Source organism: Caloenas nicobarica, chromosome 2 (assembly GCF_036013445.1).
Source record: "Caloenas nicobarica isolate bCalNic1 chromosome 2, bCalNic1.hap1, whole genome shotgun sequence".
NCBI classification, from domain to species: domain Eukaryota; kingdom Metazoa; phylum Chordata; class Aves; order Columbiformes; family Columbidae; genus Caloenas; species Caloenas nicobarica.
In genome coordinates, this window is record NC_088246.1 from 160,783,197 (window position 1) to 160,809,794 (window position 26,598).

A 26,598-nucleotide genomic window follows, 5' to 3' on the forward strand; every position below is an offset into this window, starting at 1 on the left:
GTAACTCATGAGAATTCGCCTTCCTGCGTGTCGGGACCGTCGGTTCTTGCCCTTTGGCTGCGCGGTTCTGAGCAGCACCAGGCTCTCGGGCACTGGTTTATCCTGTTTATCCAGCGATACCTTCCATGTCTTTCACTTTTTTTCCTCTCTCCCCCTCCGGACTCATGCTGGTATGTAAGGGTTTGCATTTGTGTCCAGCCTACGTTTATTTCACTCCCCAACACAACCACTTTTATTCTGGATTTACTTTTCCCTCGCCGGTGAGATACTCCCCCTGCTTGGCTTTACACACCATAGTCATCTTCCTATTCACATTTTTTAGGGATTTATTCTCCCCCATGCCAGCCAGCTCTAAGTGATCAGTGCCACCTGACTGCAAATTAAAAAGAATCCTACCCTTCCAGAGCCAAAGGAAAAAGCAAGTGATTGCCAATTTCCATCTATTACCCAAAATCCCTTTTCTCTTTTCCTTGCAATCCCTACCCAGCCCCAAAATTCCTTCCTCTGCAGTGAACTCCACACAGCCAAGAGCAGGAGAAGTTCTTTGTGAGAAGGGCTGCATCTTCCTCTTGTTATGGAAATTATCAGTTTACACAGGTGCTCCCAGCATAACAGATGGCGGAACAGTCCAACATTTTAAGAAATAGAAAAAAAACCTTAAAAGGTAGCTAAGTTATCCATACAGCGACTCTGAAACAGCATCATATTAAAAATTCCCCCTTTTTCAACCACCTATGAATTATCTTGTACCATGAACATCCAGTGACAGCACAAAATGACATTATGAAAATAAAACACAACTTTGAAACAAGACGTAAGATAAAACTGAAGAATTTGCAACGAATTACAAGAGGAGTGGATTTACAAAGTACGATACCTACTTATTGTTAGAAGCTTAAACTGACGTAGGCAAAATAGATACTGAGCACTCACAAATATCAATTGTGTCTACACGACAGCTCAGCGACGTTTCAAAGTTTAAATATCACTCCCATTTTGTTGCTGGTGAAATGGAGATACGGATATGGGAATAAATTATTGCAGAATAAACTAGGGTGTGAATTTAGACAGGTCTCAAAAGTGTGTGTTCACATTTATTCCAAGATAAACATAAGGCAGCCTATATCCTGCTTTACGAAGGGCAAAGGAATTTCTAGTTCACGACGCTGCGTTTTTATCGCAGGCGCTGCAATTGCGCAGATGCAGCTGCCACAGGGCAACCAAGGTGCTCCAGATGTTATGAAAATAACAGCACTCACCTGATGGTTCATTTATTTAAGAAAGGACATTTCTACCCCAAAAATATACACTGCATGTAATCACTCTTAAATCCTTTCTGCTCCCCTCCACAAAGATTGTAGCATACATCGCTAGAATTACAAGCAAATTGCTAGTAAAATTTGAAGTTTTTCTTGGGAGAGAAAGAAGGTGAGTCATGTTTCCAGTCATCTATTTTCTAAGCCTACTTTTCTCCAATAGATAAGGTCCAGATTTGCAACCTGGCCTTCTGAAGATAAAACCTAATACATTACGCCTTGCGCTTTGCATGCAAAGAAAAGACTGTAACAGAAGATACAGCAAAAAATAAATATTTCTGAACAAGGAAACGGCCTTTCAGCAGTATAATAACCCTACCTGAGTTGTGCTTTAAGTTCAGTAAACCTGGGTCGTCTACTGGGGTCGTACGCCCAGCACTTGGTCATAAGGCTGTAGAGGGTGGGAGGGCAGTTTGGAGGCATTGGGAGCCGCTCACCGTTCTCGATCCGCCCAATCACATCATTGTTCTTCACTCCCTGGAAGGGCTTTACCCCATGCATGAGGATCTCCCACATACACACACCTGGGAAAAACACACGCACGAATATTCACCGGCGTGAGCGAACAGAAAAAGAAACAAATCTCAATTTTGCACGGTGATTTCTTCTGAAATCTGCGGCTAAGGAATCGGTTCTGACTTACCGGCCGGCGGCAGGATCACGCACACGGTATTAACCTCCACTATTTATGAGGAATTATGACTGGCTCCCCATTCAGCCGCCTTCTACCTCCCGTAAATCACAGCGCTTGCTCATATTCAAATCTACTTTTCCGACGAGCCGTGTTTGCTTTTCCCTCTGACCAGTTCCAACTGGCTTGTTACGACACGCCGAGCGTGTTTTCACTCGGAGGGTGTTTTAACGCTGGCGTCGATCCACATTTTTTTGCGCTGAAACTATGTAATAGAACAGTTTCTGTTGAAACTGTGTTAAAAGCGCCAATGGAAAAATGGTCTGTGGGTTCAGGGCTGCCCAGAATGTTCCACGGGCTTCATTTTTCTGACCAGAGAGTTTTCTTCAAGCTACTATAAACCTGCTAAAATTCACATACCTAAAAACATTCAAATTTTATCTTGTAAAGAGGGTGAACCCTTAACTTGTCTGTCCTGCTCTTATTTCAAATCTCATCGTCTTTCTTCCCCCACACCATCTTTGCTCTGCCCAGACCAGCAGTTTGGACCAGTTTGAGCACAGGTGGGCAGATTCATATAAAAAACCTGCGTATTTAAGAAAAAAGACCCAGGCTTCAGGACATTCCCATTTACCCTTATTTTTAACTCAGCTTCTGGTCGTATTTTGTAAGCTAGCAAGAGCTACAAAAGACAAATTAAGTAGGAATTTAGCCTTAAAGACCTGGAAACATAGTGTAGGCTGATTTATGCATTAAGCAAGGAAGAAGGCATATCACCATAGAAGTGAAAATATAAAATAAGAAAAGCAAGTAACAACAGTATAATAGAAATCAGAGGGAAAAAACAACAATTAAAAAAACCCTGTTGTGACTATGACCTAATTTCTTTGTACCTTCATTTCTGTCAGCTTCTTACTAGAGGCACATGAAACTTAAGATAGAAAAATACGGAAATGTATGTGCTGGAAAAAAAAAAAGGATTTTCAGAAAGTATAGTAAAAATAGTGCCAAATGTTTGGAAATTCTTCGTTTACAGTTAAAATGAAGCACAGAACTTCTCCGATAGGACACTTAAGAACTCCACCATTTGGTGTTCACTCACCAAACATCCAGACATCGCTGGCTGAGGTGAACCGTCGGAAGTTTATTGACTCCGGAGCCATCCATTTGATGGGTAATTTTCCTTTGGAAGCTACAGGGAAGGCAAGACAAGGGGTTTATTCCTCCTGCTGAGCTCAGACATCGATTTTTGTTCTCAGGGAAATAACTCACAGGCAAACTCCATCTCTAGGAAAGCACTTTAATGATCAAATTTTGGACAAGAGATTTCTGCCCCGTCTGGCCAGTTTGGCCGGTGTCCTCTATCTAACGAGAACTTTGCCTAAATATTCAAACTGATTGAGCTCCTTCAAGGTTTAAGTTAATTCTTATTTCAAGATGCAACTATTGCAGTTAAGAAGGTACTGGCACCAAATCTGAAATCTCAGCAAGGGAGTAGGTGTTTGAGTTTTATAATGATTCATTAAAAACTGTAGGTTGTTTGGCGTTATGTAAAACAGAAAAAAGAACCAACAACACCCCAAATAATCCCCCAAACATCCCAATAAAGCCCCCAGCAAACCCCAAAAGCACGACAAGAAATAATGACGCCAAAAGCGTTCCCCCTCTCCTCTCAGAAATCAAAATGACGATACATAGATCACAGTGATACAAAACAAATGAAACGAGGAAACATAATGGAGTGTAAGGGGACAGATAAAAGAGATTTTAAAATGTATGACTGAAACTAGAAATATATTGAAGATTAGATTTATGAATACATGGTTTCATAATATGCACCATGTTTAAAACGCTGCTGTTTGTACCCTATATGCAATTTCTGCTCTCCTGCTGTGTTTCCCATCCACCAGGCACTGCAGGACACCTCGGAGCCACTTACCATCAGCATTCCATCCAAAATAGGGGGGAAATTCCATCCAAAACAGGGGAAAAAGGACTTTTCAGGACTTCAAGGACTTTTTTGTACTGAATCTCCCTAGTCCAGTGGCATCTGATGTGTGCGGCATACAATGACAGCGCAAACTCCAAATTTACCTGTAGGTAACCTTGAACTCATCGTAGGCTACTTATATACCATGAATATAAATACGATCTCAAACAGGCCTCAAATGTGGATAGTCTTCTAAAAATCGTGAAGAAAGCACCGTAAGCTTGTCCTAAAAAGTGGAATTTTACCTACACACGAATTTCCTGCTTCTTGCAACTTAAAGCAGACCTTGTGATTCTTCTTAAGCATACATGTAGGAATATACTGCCATCTATTTAATTGCTGAATAGTTTGCTTTTTTATACAAATACAACGGCTAGACCAAGAATATCTGTTTAATTCCTTTTGACAACGAACTCAGTAGTGTGAGAAGCAACTGCGTCAACTCACCTTTATAGTACGTACTGTCTTCCATGTATCGGGATAAACCGAAGTCACCCAATTTCACGCAGTCGGTGGCTGACACCAGCACATTTCTAGCAGCAATATCCCTGCCAAACATAGGAGACATTACTTGCAGTCATTTCAAAACTTAAAGCGGTGAAATATCATTTTAAAAAAAAATTATTAAAACCCAGAAGTATCAAATGCCTTTGCCAGGACTGAGTTGGTAAGGAACTTGTTTAAGATCTCAGTCCGAAGCTTCCTAATAAGGAGCTCGTATTTCGGCGATGCCACGGGGATTATGAAAAGACGTGGGCATTTTTCTCCTGCAGTTTCCCAGGTGTGTCCGTAGGTTCTGGATTTCCGCAGGCTTGACTCAGCATTGACACATTTAGCCCTGAGCAGTGAACTAAGTACAGCAAACTGAGCCGCGCTGCTTCCTTCCAGCTCCCTGCAGTACCAGTACGTTGCACTTTGAAATTGTATTGCTGGAGTTAAAATAAAACAGCTCCTTGGCCAAAATTCAAGTATCTGTAACAATCATAAGGGTCTGCTATTTACAATGTTTTCATATACGTATCTATATACATACCTGATACTTACATATACATGTATTTGCATGCACGCCATATAAAACACATATCTAGAATTTGAATGTAAGTATTTAAGCATGAATAAAATGCTCAAGTTCCAAATCAAATGGGACATGATAATTGGGAGTGTTGTGAACTTTTTTAATTGCACACAGTAGGAGGCTAAAGCCAGGATCTTCTCCCTAGAAAGCTCGTGTTCCAATTCTAGGGAATATAACTCAAAACACACCTAGAAGGAAATCGAGGTTCACTTTCTGGTTAAGCAAATACTTGTATTTTATAAATATTTTGTTTTCCCTGTTCTTTCCTTAAGAAGGGGGCTGCCCCTCGGTTTGCTTTTCTGTGTTTGGAAGATTACACTTGACTCGCAGCTTTAAAAAAAGTATTGTAGCCAAAAAGCAACAGCTCAAGCTGAAATCTGATTAAAATCCGAGTCAATCTCGGAGCGGGCCAGCAGGCGTCACTCTTGAAAAAGGTCTAATTTTGGTGGCAGCGTCTGAAAAAAATGACATAAATCCAGTAATCTAGGACACCTCGTATTCCCCAAATTTCAAGTAGCTACATAAAAAAATACGCACGCACACATATATATGTATAATATCTTACCTATGTACAAATCTTTTGCTCTCTAAGTAGGCAAGTGCTGTGCTAAGCTGGTAAGCGTAGAGTATCAGAGAAGCCAGATCCAAGCTGTATTTTCTTACTTGCAAAAACGACCTCAACTTTTTGCAAAAAGAAGGGGGAAAAAAAAAGAAGGAAAGAAGTTAGGAGGAAAAAAATACCACATTTCAACAAGGTATGTCTCAAATGGTAAAGCTGACATGAGAATCAATGGGCACGTTTTTGGCCTAAATAATTTCAGAACAAAACAGTGCGCGGACAAGCCGAACACTGATTAGATCAGTATTGTTTTGGCAGCATTACTTTTAATCTGCATCTCCTAAAACAACTGGATTTAGCTCAGAGGAGCAAATATCACTGCAGAATTTTTATAAGCTGCATTCCCAGTATGAGGCAGTTAGGACCTAATGGAAGTGGCACTAGAGTCTCCTTATAAATTAAAAAAAGGCTTTGAAAAGTGATTTGGGCACTGGAAAGGAAATAATATTTTGAAAGAAAATGACTTCACTACAGGTTTTTTGCCCTTTTTCTTTTCTTGGACAGCACGTTGCAGTTTGATAATTACAATGACTATCTTACAATGCAGTATAAAGTATCACTTCAGCTCACGTTTTCAGAAACACGTAGTTCAAAGAAAACGAATCGATTATAAAAACTGAGATCTAGTTTCGTTTAAACCATTCATCCAAAAGAAATAATAATGAGGAAAGTCATCTTATCTAAGGTCTCTGCTGCAGAGACTACAGAAAAAAACGCTCAGAAATTGAGTGTTCCAAGGGAAAACACAGTGTTAGTCAGGAAGAATAAAAGATGTAGCACATAATTTCACTTCTAGAAGGTATCTTTGTTTAAATGATATCACATTATCATCCTCTTGACACAGGTCATGCTCTCGCTCTCGAATAGCAATTTAATTCTCTGAAAACTATGACTAAATCACTTTGGTATGAGCTGATGCCGTTCTCTCGGTGGAGGAGTCAGGTCAAATTCTGACACTCCTGTTCCTGAGTCCATAATTCTACAAACAAGGATGATTTTTGAGGAGAGTGTCTTGCCTTAGTATTGAGAAGCGATTTTTTCAGTCTTTTGTAAAGGCATCTGTGAGCTAAAAGAGAGAAGAGCAAAGATGCAGGAGGATTTTTCATACCTCTCCAAGGGTACAGAGCTCCATGATTATCCAAACCGGGTTTTCTGTAATAACTCCAATGAGCTTCACAATGTGAGGATGATCAAACTGACGCATTGTTACTAAAAGGAAAAGCAACAAGTCGATGTGTTATACATAAAAACTTTTTTTTAAAAACAAAAAATTAAAAAATTGTTTAAGAAACATTTAGTCTATGAGCAGAAAACACAGTCACAGTTCTGCAGGACTCGAAGCACCTGCTTGCAAACAATGATTTTGTAATTATTATTTATATGTCTGGGCATTTCATGTCCTGCGGGCAGTGTGAAACACTTGCTTTAGTGAACTGCGGTGGAAGGTGTAAGTCGGCTCAGGTTTTTTGGCTTTTCCGCACGGGTTGAGCATAATGTCAATTAACATAATGACCCATCAATCCAGTGCATGACCAATAAACCTGTGCCTTTCTACTGGAAGAGGAGGAAGGAAAAAACCAGTATGTGTAATTCGATGCCTGGAAAACATGTGTGTCAGTTTATGACGACAAAAATCTCATTGAATGACTGCATTCACATTTAATTTTATTTTTCATGGACTTACTTAACTTCTCAGTATCGGCAGTGCAGTCACAGTATATTTTAAGCAATAAGACATACAAACCATAGAACGGTTTGGGTTGGAAGGTACCTTAAAGATCATCTAGTTCCAGCCCCGCTGCCATGGGCAGGGACACGACATCTCCTGGCGTGTCACACAGAATCACAGAATGTTGGGGCTCCTTCCACAACCCCAAGTGTATTTGGTGGGTTAAATGAAGCATCAGCCCTCTCATTAAGTTTTTATCTTCCAACATGGACATGGGTTAGTGCCAGAGTCAGGTTATGCTTGGACTCGATGATCTTAAGGGTCTCTTCCAACCAAGACGATTCTGCGATTCGATCTTTAACCCGGGCCGCAGGGGCACTATGGACGTCCCTAAGAACTGGGTCTGGTCACCATACTGGGCCTTTTGTTCCCCACAGAAGAGTCTCCTGTGACAATGACCCATCTTTTCTTCTTCATGGAAGTGGTTTTGACGAAGGGCACAGGCCGACTTAACCTCGGCAACCTCCGTGACTCTACGATTTACAGTTTGTAGTGTCAAAACAAATCCATGGTAATTATCAAACTGGAAGGTCTCCTTCAATTCGCCTAAAACTGGACAAGAATAAAACCCGCTATCTTTTGGCTTTTAACTAATCAGAAGCCCAAACCAGCAGGTTTTTCTGGTTCTGCTTAACTCTGAATTCTACTTCTGCTCCCTGGTCCACAACAGCTGTATAACCAACACATCTTGCAACACCAAAAACCCCGAGAAAGATCCTTGGACTACGCTGTTTATAAGACCTGGTGTTATAACAGTTCAAGAACATATTTTCCTGCAAAGAAACTTACACAGGCAAACTTAAGATAACATATTCTTTAAAATATTAATGCATTCTGAATAATACAGGAAAAAAATAATTAAAACAAACACTCCTGTCAAGGACACACCTTAATGCATTAACAAAGATGAATAAATAATACGGTGAAATACAACAACTGCTAAAATACTACACAGAATTGAAGCTTAACCATTCAGTTCCCCTCTTCCAATTTGAAGGAAACAGAATTTCAGAGAGCGAAGCTATTTCTGGCACCTCGAAAAAGTGCGCATCGCTGAACTGGTTTATCTGAGCCCCATGTTAGTATTAAACTCTTGGTAAATAAAGTGTATATTCCAAACAAACCCCGACTATTTCGCTTTACGGTTCTCTTGGGTTAATCTAACTCAACGCAATTTACAACGCCTTATAACACAGAAATGTTGCTTCATTGATGTGAAAAAGCAGCAGAAATACAGTTTTAATTATCAAAGCATTAGAAAGGCCACTAATGCAAATAGTTTTGTATCCTACGGCCTTACCAGTTTCCAATATAAAACACTCCATTGTTGGAAAGTACTGCCCATATAATCATTTTCTACCATTTACTTTTTATTCTCAGGTGTTGCAAGAATCAATACTAAATCTTTTCAGCTTTGAAAACCTCACCACAAGCAAACAACTAAAACCCGACAATACTTTAGTAGGGCTAATATGAAAACGTTAGGAAATAAATGTCTTGATTCAGTGAAATAACCAACTTTGCCCCTCTAGATAGTGGATTTGGGCCTTTTGAAGAGCGCTCTCAAAAACTAGGAGGCAGCATCTCCGGAGAGATTTTGCAATCTGAAGACAAACCGGAGATAGGTAACAGATGAGAATTAGAATTCGAAAAGAAAAAATGAAAGAAGAAACGGCAAAACTATTAAATCAAAATTGAAAAGCACTATTTATCTGTCTGCTACGTGGGCATTTCCTAATCTGTCAAGCTCAAAGCACAATAAGGAGCATTCAATGAGCAATTATTTTCTACATTGTTAGGAGACAGCAGCCTACCTTTGACTGCTAAGTTATTACTATAAGCAATGGTATTTACTTTTCCAACAGCTAGAAATGTAATGGAAAAAAATGTTCGTAATTTCAGAACAACCTGACATCTAAAAATAAGAAGCCATTAGCTATGAACACAGATTTTCTGAACAATTAGAAAAAAAATCCTTGAACAAAGGAAGAGCGAATAAAAGTGTACTGTAACATCTGGCCATAACCAAATAATTTATTGATACAACACAATACCCTTTATGAGAATTATACACAAACAATAGCAGAGGATAATAGGCAAGAATGAAGGCCTAAGTCTCAAATCTTAATTTGCTTACAAAACCAGCAGGAGAGAAATCAGTACCTACAACCATTTATAGAAGTGTTCTGTCAGTATTCATCACCTGTGGGCAATTATTTAGAAAACTGATTTATCCCATCAGAATTCTTAATTCTGAATTTTCCAAACGGTTCTTAGATGTAACATTTTTAAGATTTTTTTTAAACGAAGACGACCATTCGACTTGCTAAAGTAACGCACTGAAACAAGTGCCACGTTTTTAAAAATCCATTTAGGAGAAAGAAGGAAATAGAGGATCAGGTCTCTAATATTGCAAAACAGCCTTGCAGGAGTCTGACGTCCCCGTTCAATTTAGAAAATCCAAGAACCCACATGGAATTATACACACGGGCAATGCAAGGATGGGAAGTGATCTTCCCGGCACATATTGCAGGAAAGGAAAACCCCACGCAATACGTTAGCAAGAGATTTCCATGAGTATCAGAAGTATTTTAATACTCACAGGCTTCTTGTAAGAATTTTTCTCGAACGCTGTCTGAGGTGCAGTTTTTACACGTTTTGATTGCAACAGCCATAGCTGGGTTTTCCTGAAAGACATTATTGAGAAATAACTGAGATACGGCCCACCAAAAGCCGAGTCCTTCAAAATTCTAGCAAAACTGCCTTGGAGAACATCACTATTAACTCAAATAGCTTTAGTTAAGAAATTATATTTTGAAAGCTTCGATTTTAGAACATTATAATCAAGACATGTCGTGTACAGCATTTACATCTAACGCACCGAGGAAATATTTAATCCGTTTTAAACTACGCTAAATCCTACAGAAATTACGACAAAAATTAATAAGTTTAACTGAATAAGACTGTAAACTTTTTGTGTTGCTAAGGATGGTAAACTCTTGACAATATTTAGCAAAGCAAACAAGTCGATACATGCCTGAAAACCACACCTGGCTTATCTGGGAAGCCAAATAAAGGACTTGTTGTGGCTCTTGCTGAGCTATAATTTTGAACTCAAACTATACAAAGGCAAGGAAAACAAGGTTTTTACGTATTAGCTTCACAACCACTTATATCAAGGGCTTAAACCTGAGTTAAGCAGAACACAGGTATTCAAAACCAGAACCAGATTTTACCAGGCGATTGCTTATCTGCTAAATCCCCAAAAATGGTGTGTTTTACAAATTCCCTTTCCAGGATTACAGAATTACAGGGAGCCTGCACGTGTTTTTTCTCCTGAAAAGAAGCTTGAGGTGTTCAAGCTTCACTCGTATCCAAAACACGACGACTTACTAAGAAAACGGTATTTTGACGACCCGGTGTAACACGCGGTGCTCAGATGTCGCTCCTACAGGTTCTGAATGGGTTGGAAGCAGCTGAAATGTTTTAAAATTCAGTTTCTGTGTTAGGTCTGGGCCTGCTCGAGGACTGGTGTGCCTGCCTTCCAACTGGGAAACTGGGAATTGCGCCTTGTTTAATGGGAACATTATAAAAGGACCTTTCCCCAAAAGGTTCCAAGATTGACATACGCCCTCACCTAGTTTTTAAGGCCAGTTTCAAATCTCTTTTTACAGACGCACATCATCAGAATTAGAATTGTATTTCTATTTTGCAGGCTTAATTCGAAGTGACAACATAGCTCTTCCAGTTGACTTTGCAGGAAATGATAGATTAAAACCTTCTCATATTTATAAACGTGCCCCTAAAGTGACTGAAAAACTGGTGGCGAATCAGGATGATTTGATTCCCTCCTGAAATCAGGGTTCCAGAATCAACACTGGATGAGACCAACCCCTCTCCTGGTGTTAGAGACGGAGTTTTTGTAATGTCACATAACCAGCATTAGCATCGAAGGATAGAATTTCAGCGTATGCAACCAGCAAAGACTCCAGACTTTTGATTCTTTTCCCGATCTCTAAGAAATGGGGATATAGGAGCAGAGAAACTACTCTGGAGCTCGTTTCCCATGTATCTGATATTCTCTACATGCTGATTATTCTGAAAAAGGAATCGCAAAGTCAATTTTTATTTTGCAATGAATAGGGACAAATGAGATTTTTCAGACTGAAATTTGAGCTCGCCGAACAAGAGGCCAGAAATCTCCCCTATATTTTTACATGCAAGCTGAAAATATACGAGGACGGAATCACTACCAGTGTTATTGTAACCCATCTTTTACCTATTGGAGGACGTCTTCCAAAATTTTACGTTACACTCTGTGACTAGCATATTAAAATGTAATGATAATACCTTTCTGTTGTTCCTCCGCGTGCTCAAGTGTCTTAAATGTAGTAAAATTTTATTAATAAAAGTAATCAGCAGGTTTAAAAAGCCATTTAGAAAACTGATACCAGATACAGGATGACTGAATAAAAATCTGTTTTTCAATTCAAGCAAACGAATGGAGGGAGACAGAATTTTCAGAGCAATAGTCCCTAAGAAAATGGGTCTTTAATGGGTTTTACAGATTTATCTGCTGTGCACCAAGTCCAGCGAAACATTACTCCTCAAGTACTCCTGTTAACTTGGACGGGATTAAATGAAAAATAGAGAGTCTCCATTCATGCAAAGTAAACCAGAACTGCTTTTCTAAATGAAGTATCAGAACAGACTTCAAACCTGTCTGAAATATCTAACATTTATCTGTATTTATTTACTTCAATATTGCATCAGAGATTTATTTCTTTAACCCACTGAGCCCAGGACGCCAACCAGATGTTTAAGGGAAATGTTTCTGAGGTCAGAACTAGGCTGTTGTCCACGTGAATTATTCCTTCACGTATCGAAAATCTTAATTCCTTCAAATGAGAAAGAAATCTTCATTTTACACTTCCAGAATTAGTTCGTTATAAGCCTGAAATTGGTGGAAATGGAATAATTTTCCAGCTCTTTCTTGCTTTTCTCCACAAACAGAATTTTTCATCCATTTGAAGTGCAACCTTGATCTTTGTGGCTGCTGTCTAGACAAACACATGAGCACCAGTCTGAGTTCCACAAGTCCCGCCAACCTCACTGGTTTCACTGGGGTGACCTTTGACTACTGGGGTTTGGCTGGATTGGTGCCCAGGTATTTTATACCTTTTCTTTCAGGAAAAAGTAGTAACTTTATTGACATACGAGTGTTGTTATGAGAGAGAGAGAGATGCTCACTGGAGAAATCCACATTTATTTAACAGCACTAAATGCTGAACCTAAACCTGAGCCAGCCTCAAAACCCAGAAGTACTGTTTAAAACTTGTGCGGTTTTGAATAATTTACTTGGTTCTCTGGATTCCTTTCCCAATCTATAAGAAATGGGGATACGGGAGCAGAGAAACTACTCTGGAGCTCGTTTTCCACGTATCTAAAACACGGCAAATATTCGCTACGTGCTGATTATTCTGAAAAATGAATTGCGAAGTAAATTTTTATTTGTTCTGGAAGATTCAGACCATATCTAAGGAATATATATATATATAAAAAATGTTATTTTTTAACTAGAAGGGTTTATTGTTCATTTTTATTTCCGAAGGGAGGCTTACCGGACTCATGTAAACTCCTTGGTGCACATCTCCAAATTGTCCTTCACCAATGCAGCGCCCCAGCTCAATTCGCTCCCTTTGAATTTCATAATCTCTGGCTATAAGAATATAACGCGCTTCAAACATTAGGCTTCTGATGAAGGGCAAAGAAACACTCCACAAGATACAGAACTCAAAGTAAGTCACTCAAATGTCTCACATATCACTAAGATTAACGTTTGCCGCACACCAACCTATATAAATGCTGAATACACGCAGTGGAAACCTCTTAAACTATGTGTTTAAATTAAAGCAATGACAAAGGAATCGTGAAATTTAATTTGCTAAGTTAACTACTATGGATTATTTATTTCAAGGCAATAGGCACAATTGAATCCTTCTTAATTATATCTGCGAAAAGACAAAGAACGCAAATAGCCCAGGGCAACGCTGATGATATTAAATCCAGCTTAAGAGAAATCCACTGTGTGGTAGTTTAGATCTTGGAACCATCAAATGAGCCCAGAGAATTTTTAAAGAGGTAACTGCAAGAAAAAAAATGCACAAACGAGAACACGGCAAATAAAGCTAAAATGAAAGAGCAAAATTTTGAGTGCACTACACCTCTGTCATTGGAGTAAAATTGATCTGTTTGGTGGACTTATGCAATTTTGTTAACTTTGTGGTTCAATAGACTGAGCCTATTACCAACAGAAATGGCTCAGTACTTCAGCAAAGCATTTAATCAATTGCAATTGAATGACTTCATTTGCAATTTTATTTCTAGCAGACATGGAATAATATTCCAGGAGCAGCAGAAAAGCATGTACAGTATATGTTTTCACCTCTATCTGAAAAAAATATAATCGACCAGCTGATGATTTTGACTTCATTTAACACTAGAGAAATAATGTCATCTAGAGCTGGATAACAAAGTCATAAATGCCTTTTTCATTTCTTTTTTTTTTCCAAGTGCTGCATTTTCCTCTTTAAAATCCCAAAGCTAACTGGTTTAACTACAAATAATGTTTATTAAATGAAAGAGAAGAGTAAACTTAAAAATTCCACATCATTCCAAACTGCAAGCATTCAGGGATGGGTAAAGGGTCTCCTGTTACCTTCATCTATTCCATAGCTTTCTGCAGTGCAATTAAGAGAAAAATCAAATGCTTACTTAGATATAGCTTCTTAAAATCAAGACAAGGACAAACATTTTTTTTTTAAGAAACGAAGAAATCTAGTGATGCAATATTAAATTTACAGTAGCAGAAGTCACAGGTCTGTTCTGGTGATCTTTGCTGAGCTGAACACTCGAGTTCACTTCGATCGAGCAAAGAATTTAATGGATTTCGCTTCAACAGCCCATCTCAAGGGCTGCGAATGGAAGGAACACTGAAGCGTTCAGCATCGGCCAGGGCTGGGCCCACAAGTTATGACTTCTACGAGAATTTAAATTAAAATCTTAGGAAAAAAAAAATCACACAAAGTTAATATGTGAAGAAAAAAGGATATAATTTAGCACAGTACTTTTGGATCCTGCAATTATTTTAGCCGGCTCATGTAGTGACTTACTGCAATACAATGTTTATTTCTGGAAAACATATATTCCCGCTTTTCAAATACTTTTGTTCCAATATATATATGTTTTTCCAAACATATATTCTCGCTTTTCAGGTATTTTCCACAGTAGTGGAAACCACGTTGTGAACACAGATCACGCAACATTCCCGGCACGTGGTGAACTCCAGGAATCCTTACGGACATCTGTGGTTCTGCGGCAGAACACGGTACCGGTTCAGAACCATCCTCCCCTCTCAGGTCAACCCAACCTGGCATTTTTTGCAGGCCTGCGGATCAACCCATTGTCTATTTCTAGAGAAACTGCCAAAATGCAACCGTAACTTTGCAGACGAAACTCTTAAAATCACAAAACTAGGCTTTCACCTTGAATTAGTTTGCCACAATGGTTTAAGAATATAAATCAAATATGCCGTAAGACAAAGGTCCTGGTGGTGGCTAATGTGTCGTTTTTGCGACTTCAAAGATGAAGAGTCGGAAGAACTTTGCATTTATATTTTTGTTCCCGACGTCTTTCATCTTTACCAAAATTGCATGTAGCAGCGATGACTTTACCAAGGGATCTGAGACAGGGTGAGATACAGTTAAGACAGCAACACACAGAAGCTTTCCAAATTGTTTGCTCGTATCCCAGAAACCCCATCTATTCTTCTTTAGGCCTTGCGTTCAGCATCGCAATCGAAAATTCTACATTTTGAGACATAAAAGGGATTTCACTCTGAAGCCACCGGCAGCCACAAACCAGAATTTGGTTTAATTTGCTTCAAAACCTGGATTTGAAAAACACCGAACCTATGAGTTTTCAAAACACCGTGAAGAATATTTTCTTTGCCTGCATATTATTTAAGGCTGAAATGTAAGATTCAGTCCCTGTTAACCCCAAGAAGCTTTTGGATAGAAAAGCTCCCAAATTAACTACCCCACTTACTTGATGGCATCGTATAAGTATCTTCTTCGTCTATAATCTCTGCATAGTCGTCTGTCTCTGTAAAGGGAGGAATTGAAGAGTTTCGGGAAAGGCAGATGAAAACAATTCTCCACAACAATATCTCCAATTTATCAAGGCTGATACGTCACAACCCCCAATTTCAACGTCGCTGGGACGCAGTTACAATAGCATGAAGAAAACTCGCTCATGCATAGTTTACGGTATGATAATGACCCCGGTGCCAATTATACCACGTCACACGGATGCATTCGACAGGGGATAAAAGGAAGATTCGTGTGTATTCAAACAAGTTCAAGTGCTGTCATTGAAACCCATCTAAACTGTTGACTTCAAATCTTTTTAACGGCAAATTCCCCTGCAGTAAGGAGAAAACATTATTAACAGATTGAATTGCTTTACCTTCAATAAAGTGTGAATAATAGTTTGCCGTGTTTATTTAATGTCAAACAGGGAGAACAGACAATAAAGATGTTCCAGGGCAGCATCTACCTCCTGTCAGTGTGGCAAGGTGGGGTATTTTCCATCGCCTTCCAGGGCATAAAGAACTTTTAATCACCTATTTTTCTTACATTAGACTCAATTTTCCTTGTTCAGTGGAAATCCACCACCGGTTTTGCTGTCAAGAATCAGCATCTCATGGACAGCGTTTGAAAACGACCAGTTCGCCAAATTTTCAGAAAAACAAGAGCCTTTCTTCTTCTGTTTGCAACTTCTGACTTTCACATCATCAGTTCTCAAAAAGGTTTCAGCGGTGCCAAGTCACATCAGAAGGTCCTTCCCTCGCCCTACAGAACTTCCAGTGTGGGTGGGTTATTTCCTATCGCTCAGATAAATTCCTCGGGGGGTCCAGAACTGAGATAATTTCTCCCTGTGAGGCCGTTACAACATGAAATGCAAAGAGAGGTTCTCAAAATCGCATCGTTTCCAATCCAGGATGCGGTTTTGCACCGTTGGTTTCATGGTGATCACATAATGTTATTTTCTTTTTATATCGCTTATCTTTACTCCCCCTTTTCCCCCATATTTGAGATCCCTGCAGCTCCTTGGCCGCGTTTCTAGGGTGCGATTTCTGATGGGGCAAAGGCCCAGGGAGAGCGGAAAGAAGGAGCTGCCCCCAGTTCAACCAGCTTAAGGCAACTCTGAAACCAGAGCAAAGCTCTTCAATATTATAGACGTACATAAACAAGCCGCTTAATCTTCATACAAACTGAATATTTGACAATTAGGAACCTCCAGGTTGCCTCTGACCTTCGAAGTTCAACACTCTTCAGTGAGGAAATGTAGTTTTATTACCCTAAGTCTGTGCTACTAAAATAAAATTCAAGCTATTTTCCTTTCAAAGCCCTGGAGGAATATACCGTGCCTTGCAAAAACAGAATCGGGAAATTCTAGGCCATTTAGATTTCTGCTGGGCAATTTCTGTTTAGGATGCAGCAAAACAGTATCACCTAATGAAAAGTCCATTCATTATAAAGACCGTGCGCAATTCTAAACAGGCAGCGTATTCCAGAGGCTTTCATCTCTTCCGTGGTGTGTTTTGGCCTCCCTACATTACAAACTAACGTTTTTGTAGAAAATAAGCTCCAGGTTGATCTAAAAAATAAGCATCTGTTTGAAGGAGATCATCAGAGTGACACCTACATGATGGGGATAAATCACTCTGCTTCTTTCTAATATTGCGGTAAGATTTTTTAACTTTAAGTGTGATATCTATCAGCTATTGTTACAAGCTAATATTTGAGGATACCAGAAAGTTCTTCATCTCTACTAAAAAAATGGACCAAAAATGCTGAACGTATTTGAGAAGAATTTAAAAAGTCTGGAAACTAGAAATTGTGCCACGCTAATCTTTTAAAAAACCAAAATATTTGTCACATTAGATTATGGAGCGGTGCTTATAAAATGTGATAAACAGCTTGGTCATCTCTCTGTTTTAAATTACTGAAGCTGATTCATAATAAAGCATTATCAGAACACCGCAGAGTGTTTTGATACGTTATCTAAAACCCTCCTGAAACTAAAAGGGTCTTCAGCAGCCAATCCAAATAAATGAAATGTATGCAATTAAGCAAACAAATGTTTTTCAGGAAATAGTTCCTTTACTAAATCTCAATGTGTTTACTAAACAGTAGGAAAAAAATCGTAGCGTATTAAATCCATAATAGCCAAGCTCTAATTTTAACCGACTCTTTTGATGTTTCGCTTTCCATGAGTTTTTTTCTCCATTTATCCAAGCCCCTAATTTATCAAAGATGACAAGTACCAATAAAAGTGAAGTAGGGTTAGGATCTAAAATACAATTCCTGAATTTATGATAGAAAAAAAAACGCCTTTTGATATTGTAATGTTTAAGAAGAGAAAGCAAATTGAGGTAGAATTACCTTAATATGATTTATACCTGGAGGAAAGAAAGGAGATGAGAATTCATACACCCCCTTTACACTTTACTGAGAGGAAGGCCACAAGACATGATCTATTTCTTCTTTTCGTCTCCCTTTACATAGTTTTTTATGTCCTTTTAGTGCCTCGTACTTATAAGAATAAAGACACATACACTCCGAGTAGTAGCAGTTTGATTTTTTTTCCCAACATCAGACGGAATCCTCTCAAAAAAGCGCTATAAATCTCTTTAAAGAAACAAACCCAAAAGCCAACTTGTTTGCAGAGCACAGCAAGTCAGTATTTTCTCGGGGGAAAAAAAAAAAAAAAGGCTTTAAAAGTCTGGAAAAGGTAAATATTTTGGAATAAATGTCCAGGTTTTGAAGAAAAACATTTAAATCTGTCTTTAAAATGAGAAGTTTGAGCGGCTGAAACCCAATTTGTGTAGTCAATGTACATCTGTCTGTCCTGCACGGCTCCTTTTTCTGCTGTTGCGTACGCAGCACTTTGATGCTACTGAGCCTTAAAGCATCACTTAGGAGACTCATTTCTCGGTGTTACATCCATTGATCTCACCCACCGACTCAAATAACGATTGTGATACAACCATTTCAAGCGAAAATCTTGCAAACCTCTGCACCCTCTTTGCACCGTGCCAGGAATCTCAGGGTAACCTCATGCAATCCCACACCCCCGTGTGTTTGAAATCATTTTTCCTTTTCCAATTCCAGCTTAGCAGTAAGTATTAGTCGCACAGCCTTTGAAATACAATATTAATCGGCTAATGTCCAAAGCAGGCTGCTTTTATTACTGCAATCTGCGGCAAATTTGTTACTGAAATGCGCATCGAGTGGTATATGGATATAAGAGTTGCATATTGCACGTTAGTAATACACAGACTAGAAAACATATTACCGTCCCCACTAATTTCATCTGCAGATCCAGGTGGCATGCAAGGAGAGAGAAAAACAGAGGGGAGAGAGAAGGGACAGAGAAGGGGGAGAGGAAAATACACTATTAAATTCATGAGTAATCCAAAAGTATTCAGACTGCAGTTATCTTATATACCTGACTCAAGAGAATGCAGAAAAGTAGCAGAATTTAAGACTTCTCGCCTAACACCCAAGGGACAAAGATACGTTCTAAGAAATAATGACTTTCGAACACAAAATTACAATAAAATGAAATTTGGGAGTGGAACTAGTTATTTTAATGCATTTAAAACTTCACCACAAAACAGATCTATGGCCAGATGAGTCAATTCAGTTTGACTTTGCACATACACTTATGACTTGGGATGAGTTGGTGTTGACCCTTTTGGAGGAAACGTTTTCCCTGTGCTATCACTAAGAAAGGAGTAAGAAATGGAACCATCTATGTATTAATTATACAGAATATATTGCAATTACACTGAGTTGAAACTGAAACGAGTGGCAAACGAGCACCGTGTTCCGCACGTCCCGCAGCGGCCCCATCGCACACCAACACTGCCCATGGCATAAGCTGATGCACTTTACACGCTATTTACAAGTAAGAGGAAAATGCGCATTAATGTTGGAAAAGCAATGCGCTTATTGCTCCGCTTCTTCTCACCCCTAACAAAGCCAAACTGGTCCAGACCAAGCGCCGAACCGGTACGCAGCCAAAAGCATCGCTATGTTCGGGAATTAATTCCAAGTGATGTCAGCTGATGCTTGTTGTTGCTACTCTAGTTCATTCGTAAGCATGCCGTATCAGGGGTCCAAGAATGACATCAAAACATATTAATAAAAACCCATACAAATGAAATCAATACGTTTGTCGTCACAGCATGTGACGCTTCAAAACAAGTCCCCCGTAATAAACGGGGACCAGCAAACTCGTGGCATCGCATGAAAATCCAAATCGACGGGGAGAAAGTGGAAATATAATGAAATTATTCTTGGAACTCTGTTTTCCTGCGGCTCAAGTAGTTTAAAACCAGGAACTGCGTTAGTATATTCAGCTTTTGGGTTAATAAGGCAGCCTAGACAAAGAGCAGTGCAGTACCCTTGGGCGGCGACTCATGGGCACAGAAGACGAAAGGGAGAAAGCGTCTAGCTTTCTTTGCTTTGTGCTGACAGTGACTGACTCCTTTACACAGAGGCAAGAAAAGGGAAGAGAAAAACAGAAACAAATTATTGGGAAATAAAAGAGACCGGTGAGAACATCTACAACGAACGAACATTAAGAGTAAAGCTTCACATTACAATCCTGCGCACGTAAAACGGATACACGGATGCTGTTGAAACTCTAAAGCGCGTTTGGTGTTTTCCTTCCAATTCCTTTCGACAGTCAAGTTATTTCACTTTTTAAAAGTGAGATTAGAATCTATTAAAAAGTCTGGTTTCGCAAACTGTCGATACCACTCACAGATAGCACAAGGAACGCCGTCCATCCCAGCGTGCAGGCTCCTCATCTGAGTTCGACCAGACTGCGCTACAGCTAAATTCTGATTTGTGCTAGAGCTAAATTCTGATTTAAGTAGCAGTCGCCAGACTTAAACATGGAAGCATTGACTTTCTAGACCCATAAAAGAAGAACGTTCACGCAAAACAAGTATTTCACATCGCAGAGTTACACAGAACACAGTTTCTCCCTCCCACCGAAGCACACCACTGATGTATTCGACGGTCTGAAATCTGCCGCTGGAGATTTATCCCTGTCTTGCCAATAGATATTCCAGCTCTCCCTGATCTCTGGATGCCCCGTGTACTGTCCTCACTGTCCCCTTTCCTACTGCATTTAATTAGCAAAGCGATTAGCAGGAGGAGAGAGATTTTTGAGTAGGAAAAAATACAAAAGGCCAAGACCAAGTTGGCAAGGTGAGAAAGGAGGACACGAAGCGACACCAAGAACCTGAGGACAGCTGCTCCTTTTACTTCTCGTTATCTCTTTGCTCCTCTCTTTCTTCTTCCCCCTCTCTCCTCTATCTCGGGAAATGTGAAAAGTGGTTTAAAGAAGCAAGCGACTAAAAACCCGCAGCCTGTAGCTGGTGCAAAACTCAAGGCTCCGGCCACTCGAGGTTACACAGGTTGGAGGTAGAATCGTTAAAAGAGAAGCCCCAGTAGCACAAAGCAGCGCACCAGTACGGCACACCAGTCAGTGCCGGGAGGAGCGGAAAAGGAGAATTACCTTTTAATAAAAATACCTCCACACTTTTTCATGGATTCTAGAAACCTGTGCCCCATCCAAGCAGCCGTGCGTCCACAAAGCACCATCTCACAGGCAGCTGCGCGGTTTTGAGTGGCCAAATTTTGAGGGATGATTTTTTTTAAAGGTGTATTAAGTGTGGTGAATCGCTGCCCAGTCTGGAGGCTGCACGTTGAATTTCACGCAGGCAAATCTAATGGGTGATGCTCTCCCATGTACCGCCCGCGCTTGCCCAAGGTGGCAATTTTAATTTGAAGTTAAAACAAGCGGGTGAGATTCATCATTGTATCCTAAACGATGAAGTGCCATTACAAAAACTCATGGGGTGATTAAAAAAAAAAAACAAAAATCGCTCATCGGCTGTGAAAATTTACATGTAATTGAAAATGACGGAGCACTAATCAGATTCAATGCTAAAACATAAAAGAGGTGCAAGGAGAGGGCAAAATTATTGGATAAGTTAGTACATCTGTATTTCCCTGTACATCATGTTACCACATTCCTAGGGAATGACCTTCCTAACGTCACACGATCTTCAGCACTATCATTCCAACGCAAACCTGAGGCAACACCCATAAACAGCTTCAGACATAGCACGAAAGAAAAGAAAAAACGACTACAGCTATTTTAAGAGACTGACGAAAAGGAAATGAGGATCGAGGAATCCAGTCCTCAGGAACGAAACAGAAGGACGAGGCGCATTGCGAGCGACGTGAAAGGGAAGAGACGTTCCAGCTCTTGACCTGTCTGCTCTGGCTACAAGCCCAATTTAAGCTCGAGATGCTGCTCAACTCTTCCATTGGCACAGAGGCAGCAGAAGCTGGAACCTGACTGATCTATTCCACAGGAATGGCACAGCAAAGTGACAAAGCTTTTAATTCATAATGTATGTGTCCCTGTGATACTCAGTCCAACCCGTCTTCTGCATTTCAAACTCTGCCTTTATGATTTATTGTCTAAAGTGAGCTCATTTATTCCGCCAGACGAAATGGAAGACTGTTTTGTCTTAAACTCGCCACATCTTTAAGTCTAGCTACAAAAGGAGGTTTATTTAGGTAAAGAGTTGATTCTAATTTAAAAAACAAACAAAAAAGCAACAAAACTAAGAAGTTCCAATACTTTTTCAAGAGGTTAGAGAGTACCTGTTTGAAATGAATACTACTTAGAAGAATTTACGCTATTCCGAACTGGCTTCTATTAGTGTCTACCTAAATGCTCAAAAAAGCTCAGAAATGCAGCTGAAAACTGCACTGGACTTCTTTTGTATTTGGTTCCTATTCTCAATACTAAGTATTCACTAAATTTATTGTTAAAAAAAATCTCTTGCTATACACCAGACTATGTTAGAAAGGATGTGACCAGGCTGGGGAGCACTTACTACTGGAGCATCTTGTTAGGAACGTATGAGTAGATCACCAATACTGGGAGGCTGAAATTGTTAATGCCCCATTCTATTTTAGTCGTACATTCCTGAACCAGTTTGAGGGAAAACTGTGGAAAAAATCTGCAGAAGAAACACATCTATTTGTTTTCAAGCTTTTGATGTAAAATGAGTACAATGCAGTTTTTCACATCAAGTGTGATTACACATAAACAACAAAACTCCAAAACTAATACTGCATGGAACATTTCTTTAGTCATAACGCAGTGATATTATTAGTAGAGCAAAAGCGTTTGCTCAAATCCAAATAGTAGATGGCAAAGGAGGAGTGTAGAAGGGTAAGAACTCTTTAACCAACAACATAGATTGATAAAATCAATGCAGTAACTTCTGGACAATGATTTGGAGGAAATCTGTTTAGACTGTCACCACAGTTCATTCTGTCGTCTTGTGCACGAAAAAAAGCATTTTAGTCAGTCTAAAATATAAAAACATAACACCACCAGTGTGTTAACTGTGATGGGAATCTGAAATATTGTAATTTATTAGCATTAAGGGTATTTTTAACTATGTTATCTTGCTAACCAGCAGAATAGCTGGGTGAGTGAAGAAGTAACTCCCTTCACGCACGTGGAGGCTAAAGACTCGTTCAAGGTTTGTGAAATTAATGTGCAGTAAATCTTAGGCTTGAATGTCTCCCCGTCCTGTGACCATATGGCAGAGCTACAGCTGTTAAGAGCCTTTATATTCTTGTAATTACTTAATAATTTGCATGTATAACTATGTCATTTATGCTAAGACTGTTAGTCTTTTCAGAAGGCGTAAGCTGCAGAGTATGATACAATTGAGCTGGCAGACACAGTCACAAGCACTCAAGATACAATTTTTCATCTTAAAAATTTACTTAAATTTTCAGCATTGTCCTTCTGGGGTGACCTGATAAAATGAAGATGGAAAAAAACCCCCAGCTTTACAACCTCTAGCAAAGAACACCTTTTTTTTGCTTACCAATTCGAATGGAACTAGGAAATACAAGTTCTCCACAAGAAACTCTTTCAGAAAGAGCTGAGCACAGGGCAGAGCTTCGTTTGGAGCACAGGAATCACAGAACAGAGCACGCACTGTGCTTTGCAAGCACAAGTGATTCAATAAAATCCTATTTGTCTTTCCGCCCTTGCTCACAGCTTTGCTTGTGATTAGCCCACATCATTCACTCGTACCTTCAAGCTCCTTCATATGCCAACATCTCCTTCATGAAGAATATTTCTAAGAATTGTAATACTGAAATCAGGTTAACACATTTATTATTTTTTTCTCCCCTCTTTGTTGCATTTTGATACTTGGCTCCTGCTGTATTTCAGTTTGTTCTAGGTAACCCACTGGGAGTCTCTTTCACAGACAAACTATACCATATGATTTTTTTTTCTGTGCGCTAAAAATCTCACTTAAATCATGCTCATCTCCTTCAAGAGAAATTTTTTTCATTCAAATTGAAATTTCAGCTAAATGGTAAGACTAAATCGGCAACTACATCCAACTCAGGATCTGCTCATAAGCAGCACCTTAGAGAACTCTCATGCCACTTCACTGCCATGATAAGAAGTTAACCATCTATATGATTTATGATATTATACTCTAAATCTGTGTTTCTAAGGCAGAATGAGAAAACTTGCTGAGCAGCCCCTCTTTCAGGATGCTAAAATCCTTCAGTTCCTACAAGGAAGCTCTCTCAAGAAACCCGATTTCCCCTTCGCGGGGCCTGTTATTGGATATATCTCAACCACGGGTGCAGTTATAATTTCTTATAGAGTCACTGCAAGCAAACAAATTTTCTTTTTTTCCTCTATGGAGAGGCAATGGCACACCAGCATTATTAGCAACTTTTGCCCTCGTATTACCACGCGCTTACAGCTACAGCCCTTCTGACTTTAAAATGCTACTTGTGTTAGTAGCAACAGCTGTGCTGGCCAGGGAACGAGATGACAAACTAATTTCTCTCTAAGACACCCATTTCGCTATTAAGTGTGTGTCCTTGGGTTATAATACTTAAGAGTTGGGGTTGTTGAGCTTGGAGAAGAGAAGGCTCCGGGGAGACCTTATTGCGGCCTTGCAGTGCTTAAAAGGGGCCTGTAAGAAAGATGGGGACAGACTTTTTAACAGGGCCTGTTGTGACAGGACAAGGGGTGATGGTTTTAAGCTACAGGAGGGAGATTGAGGCTGGACATGAGGGAGAAATTTTTGACACTGAGGGTGGTTAGACACTGGCCCAGGTTGGCCAGAGAGGTGGTGGATGAACCATCCCTGGAGACATCCCAGGCCAGGCTGGACGGGGCTCTGAGCAACCTGAGCTGGTGCAGATGTCCCTGCTCATGGCAGGGGGGGCGCTGGGGGAGCTGGGAAGGGCCCTTCCAACCCAAACTATTCTATGGCTTGAACAGCCTGCCTTAACTGAAACAATGACCATGACTTGAACACCTTTTAATTTCCTTCACCAAATAAGCACATACTAAAGCTACAAAACCAGCACCCGCTTTGAACCAAGACCAATCCTGTGACAGGCCCTAAAAACTCCCTTCAGGCCCAAGTCCTGTTCAGGCTCCTCCAGAACCGCTCGTCTTCTTCCTTACTGCCACATTCCCAGCTCCCACCCTAGAAACACCTTATTTTATTCAGCAGTACCCGAATATCCAAACGCCAAGAGCGACTGCTTAGAACCATAGAATCATTAAGGTTGGAAAAGACCCTCAAGATCACCGAGTTCAACCGTTAACCCAGCACTGCCAAGACTTGCTCAATATTGTGCTTGTTCAATACTCGCCAAAACGAGTGGGCTTGAAATGTTATATTCTGTAGTGCTACATGTAAATTAATGTTTGGGCTGGGACGAAAAAATAATCGCGTCCACAAAATTCTCTAGCACAAAGGAGGCACAGCAATTAGCCAAGGGAAGCAAAAGCATATTTATTCTTCCTAGTCGTGTTTATATATGTGAGGATGGGGCAGGAGAAACCAAAGAACTCTGTGTCAGGCAGAATTTCTGTAAAAAGGGAGCAAGCAAACTAAGGCTTTACTGATTTCATGTCAACTTTTTATAAAATCTAATTGACTAAGTAAATTATTATTTTTGGAAATATGTGTATCAGGAAATATGTGCATCACCTTACTAAGGCTAATGTTTGCTATTTCCAAACAAACTGCTGGCCAAAATAAGTTCCTGTAGCCTAAAGCAGAGCATTTTAATAAGGTGATTCCAAGCAGAACGCAGGAAATCTAGTCAATAAAATGAGAGTAAACTGGTATGCAGCTTCTTAAAGATTTGATATACTATTTGCACAGAGCAAATAGTTCAGCCTTAATGTTTCCTGAGTGTACAAAGAATTCTTTTTTTAATGTCAAGACAGAAGTAGAGGGAGAAGGAGACAAAAGCTGGAACTACCTGTTTGCCAAAACACTCATTGCTTCTGGTGAATCACAGTAACTTAAACCAAACTATCAGATGTAGACCGAAGAAATCTAAAATCCACCTCATTTAATTGGGCTACTTTTTGATATTTGTTTATAATCCTACACACATGCAAATGTAAAATTCGAGGGATAAAATTATCACTATGCTTTAAAAAAGGGGGAAATCTGGCAAGGATCTCACTGGCACATAGTGAGGTGTCTACTGCAAGGAACATATAATTTGAAGAAGGGAGGCAGAGAAATACTACCAGAAGAAACAGGAACAGCAGGATGCAGTAAGGGGTGTGTGGTGAAACCTGGTTCAGTAACACAGAGCCATAAGAAAACACTTCTTGGCTCCCAGTCCTGAACCAACCTCACCCTTAACTCGTTTGAAAAGGTCTTTATTTAGAGAAAAAAAAAAGGCATTTAAAAAACCTTCTGTCTTTGTGTGCTTTGGAATATTGAAATACTTGGAAAGAACAAGTTTGCATTTCACTAGACCAGAAATATTTCAAGGTATGTTAATATTTCAAAAAGAAGGACAAGGCGTCTTTCATTAACAGGCTCATTTTTAAATCTACAAAACTTCAAATACCTGAACTTTTAGACTATGAAATCATGTTCCACAGCGGTTTTTGGCTATTGCTGGTTTCTCTGTGAACTGTGGGGTTGTCCTGTGCAGGGACACGAGTTGGACTCGATGATCCTTGAGGGTCCCTTCCAACTCAGGACA

General features: G+C 39.7%; 1 protein-coding gene across 14 annotated transcripts in view; it reads right to left on the reverse strand.

Annotated features, from left to right (window-relative positions):
* PTK2 (protein tyrosine kinase 2) overlaps positions 1 to 26,598 on the reverse strand; it is a 204,495-nt gene that overhangs the window by 31,404 nt on the left and 146,493 nt on the right. For 6 of the 14 annotated variants that reach the window (XM_065627419.1, XM_065627417.1, XM_065627418.1 and 3 more), the window contains 11 exons: positions 19,895 to 19,978; positions 18,782 to 18,799; positions 15,467 to 15,523; positions 14,079 to 14,099; positions 12,982 to 13,079; positions 9,963 to 10,047; positions 6,740 to 6,840; positions 5,578 to 5,693; positions 4,385 to 4,485; positions 3,050 to 3,139; positions 1,636 to 1,840 (listed from right to left, as the gene is read on the reverse strand). In XM_065627419.1, coding sequence (XP_065483491.1) covers positions 1,636 to 1,840; positions 3,050 to 3,139; positions 4,385 to 4,485; positions 5,578 to 5,693; positions 6,740 to 6,840; positions 9,963 to 10,047; positions 12,982 to 13,079; positions 14,079 to 14,099; positions 15,467 to 15,523; positions 18,782 to 18,799; positions 19,895 to 19,978 — 976 coding nt within the window. Of the gene's footprint in view, positions 1 to 1,635; positions 1,841 to 1,959; positions 2,064 to 3,049; positions 3,140 to 4,384; positions 4,486 to 5,577; positions 5,694 to 6,739; positions 6,841 to 9,962; positions 10,048 to 12,981; positions 13,080 to 14,078; positions 14,100 to 15,466; positions 15,524 to 18,781; positions 18,800 to 19,894; positions 19,979 to 26,598 lie in introns of those variants that run through there. The other 8 variants (XR_010605715.1, XM_065627414.1, XM_065627415.1 and 5 more) reach the window with 8 other exon arrangements.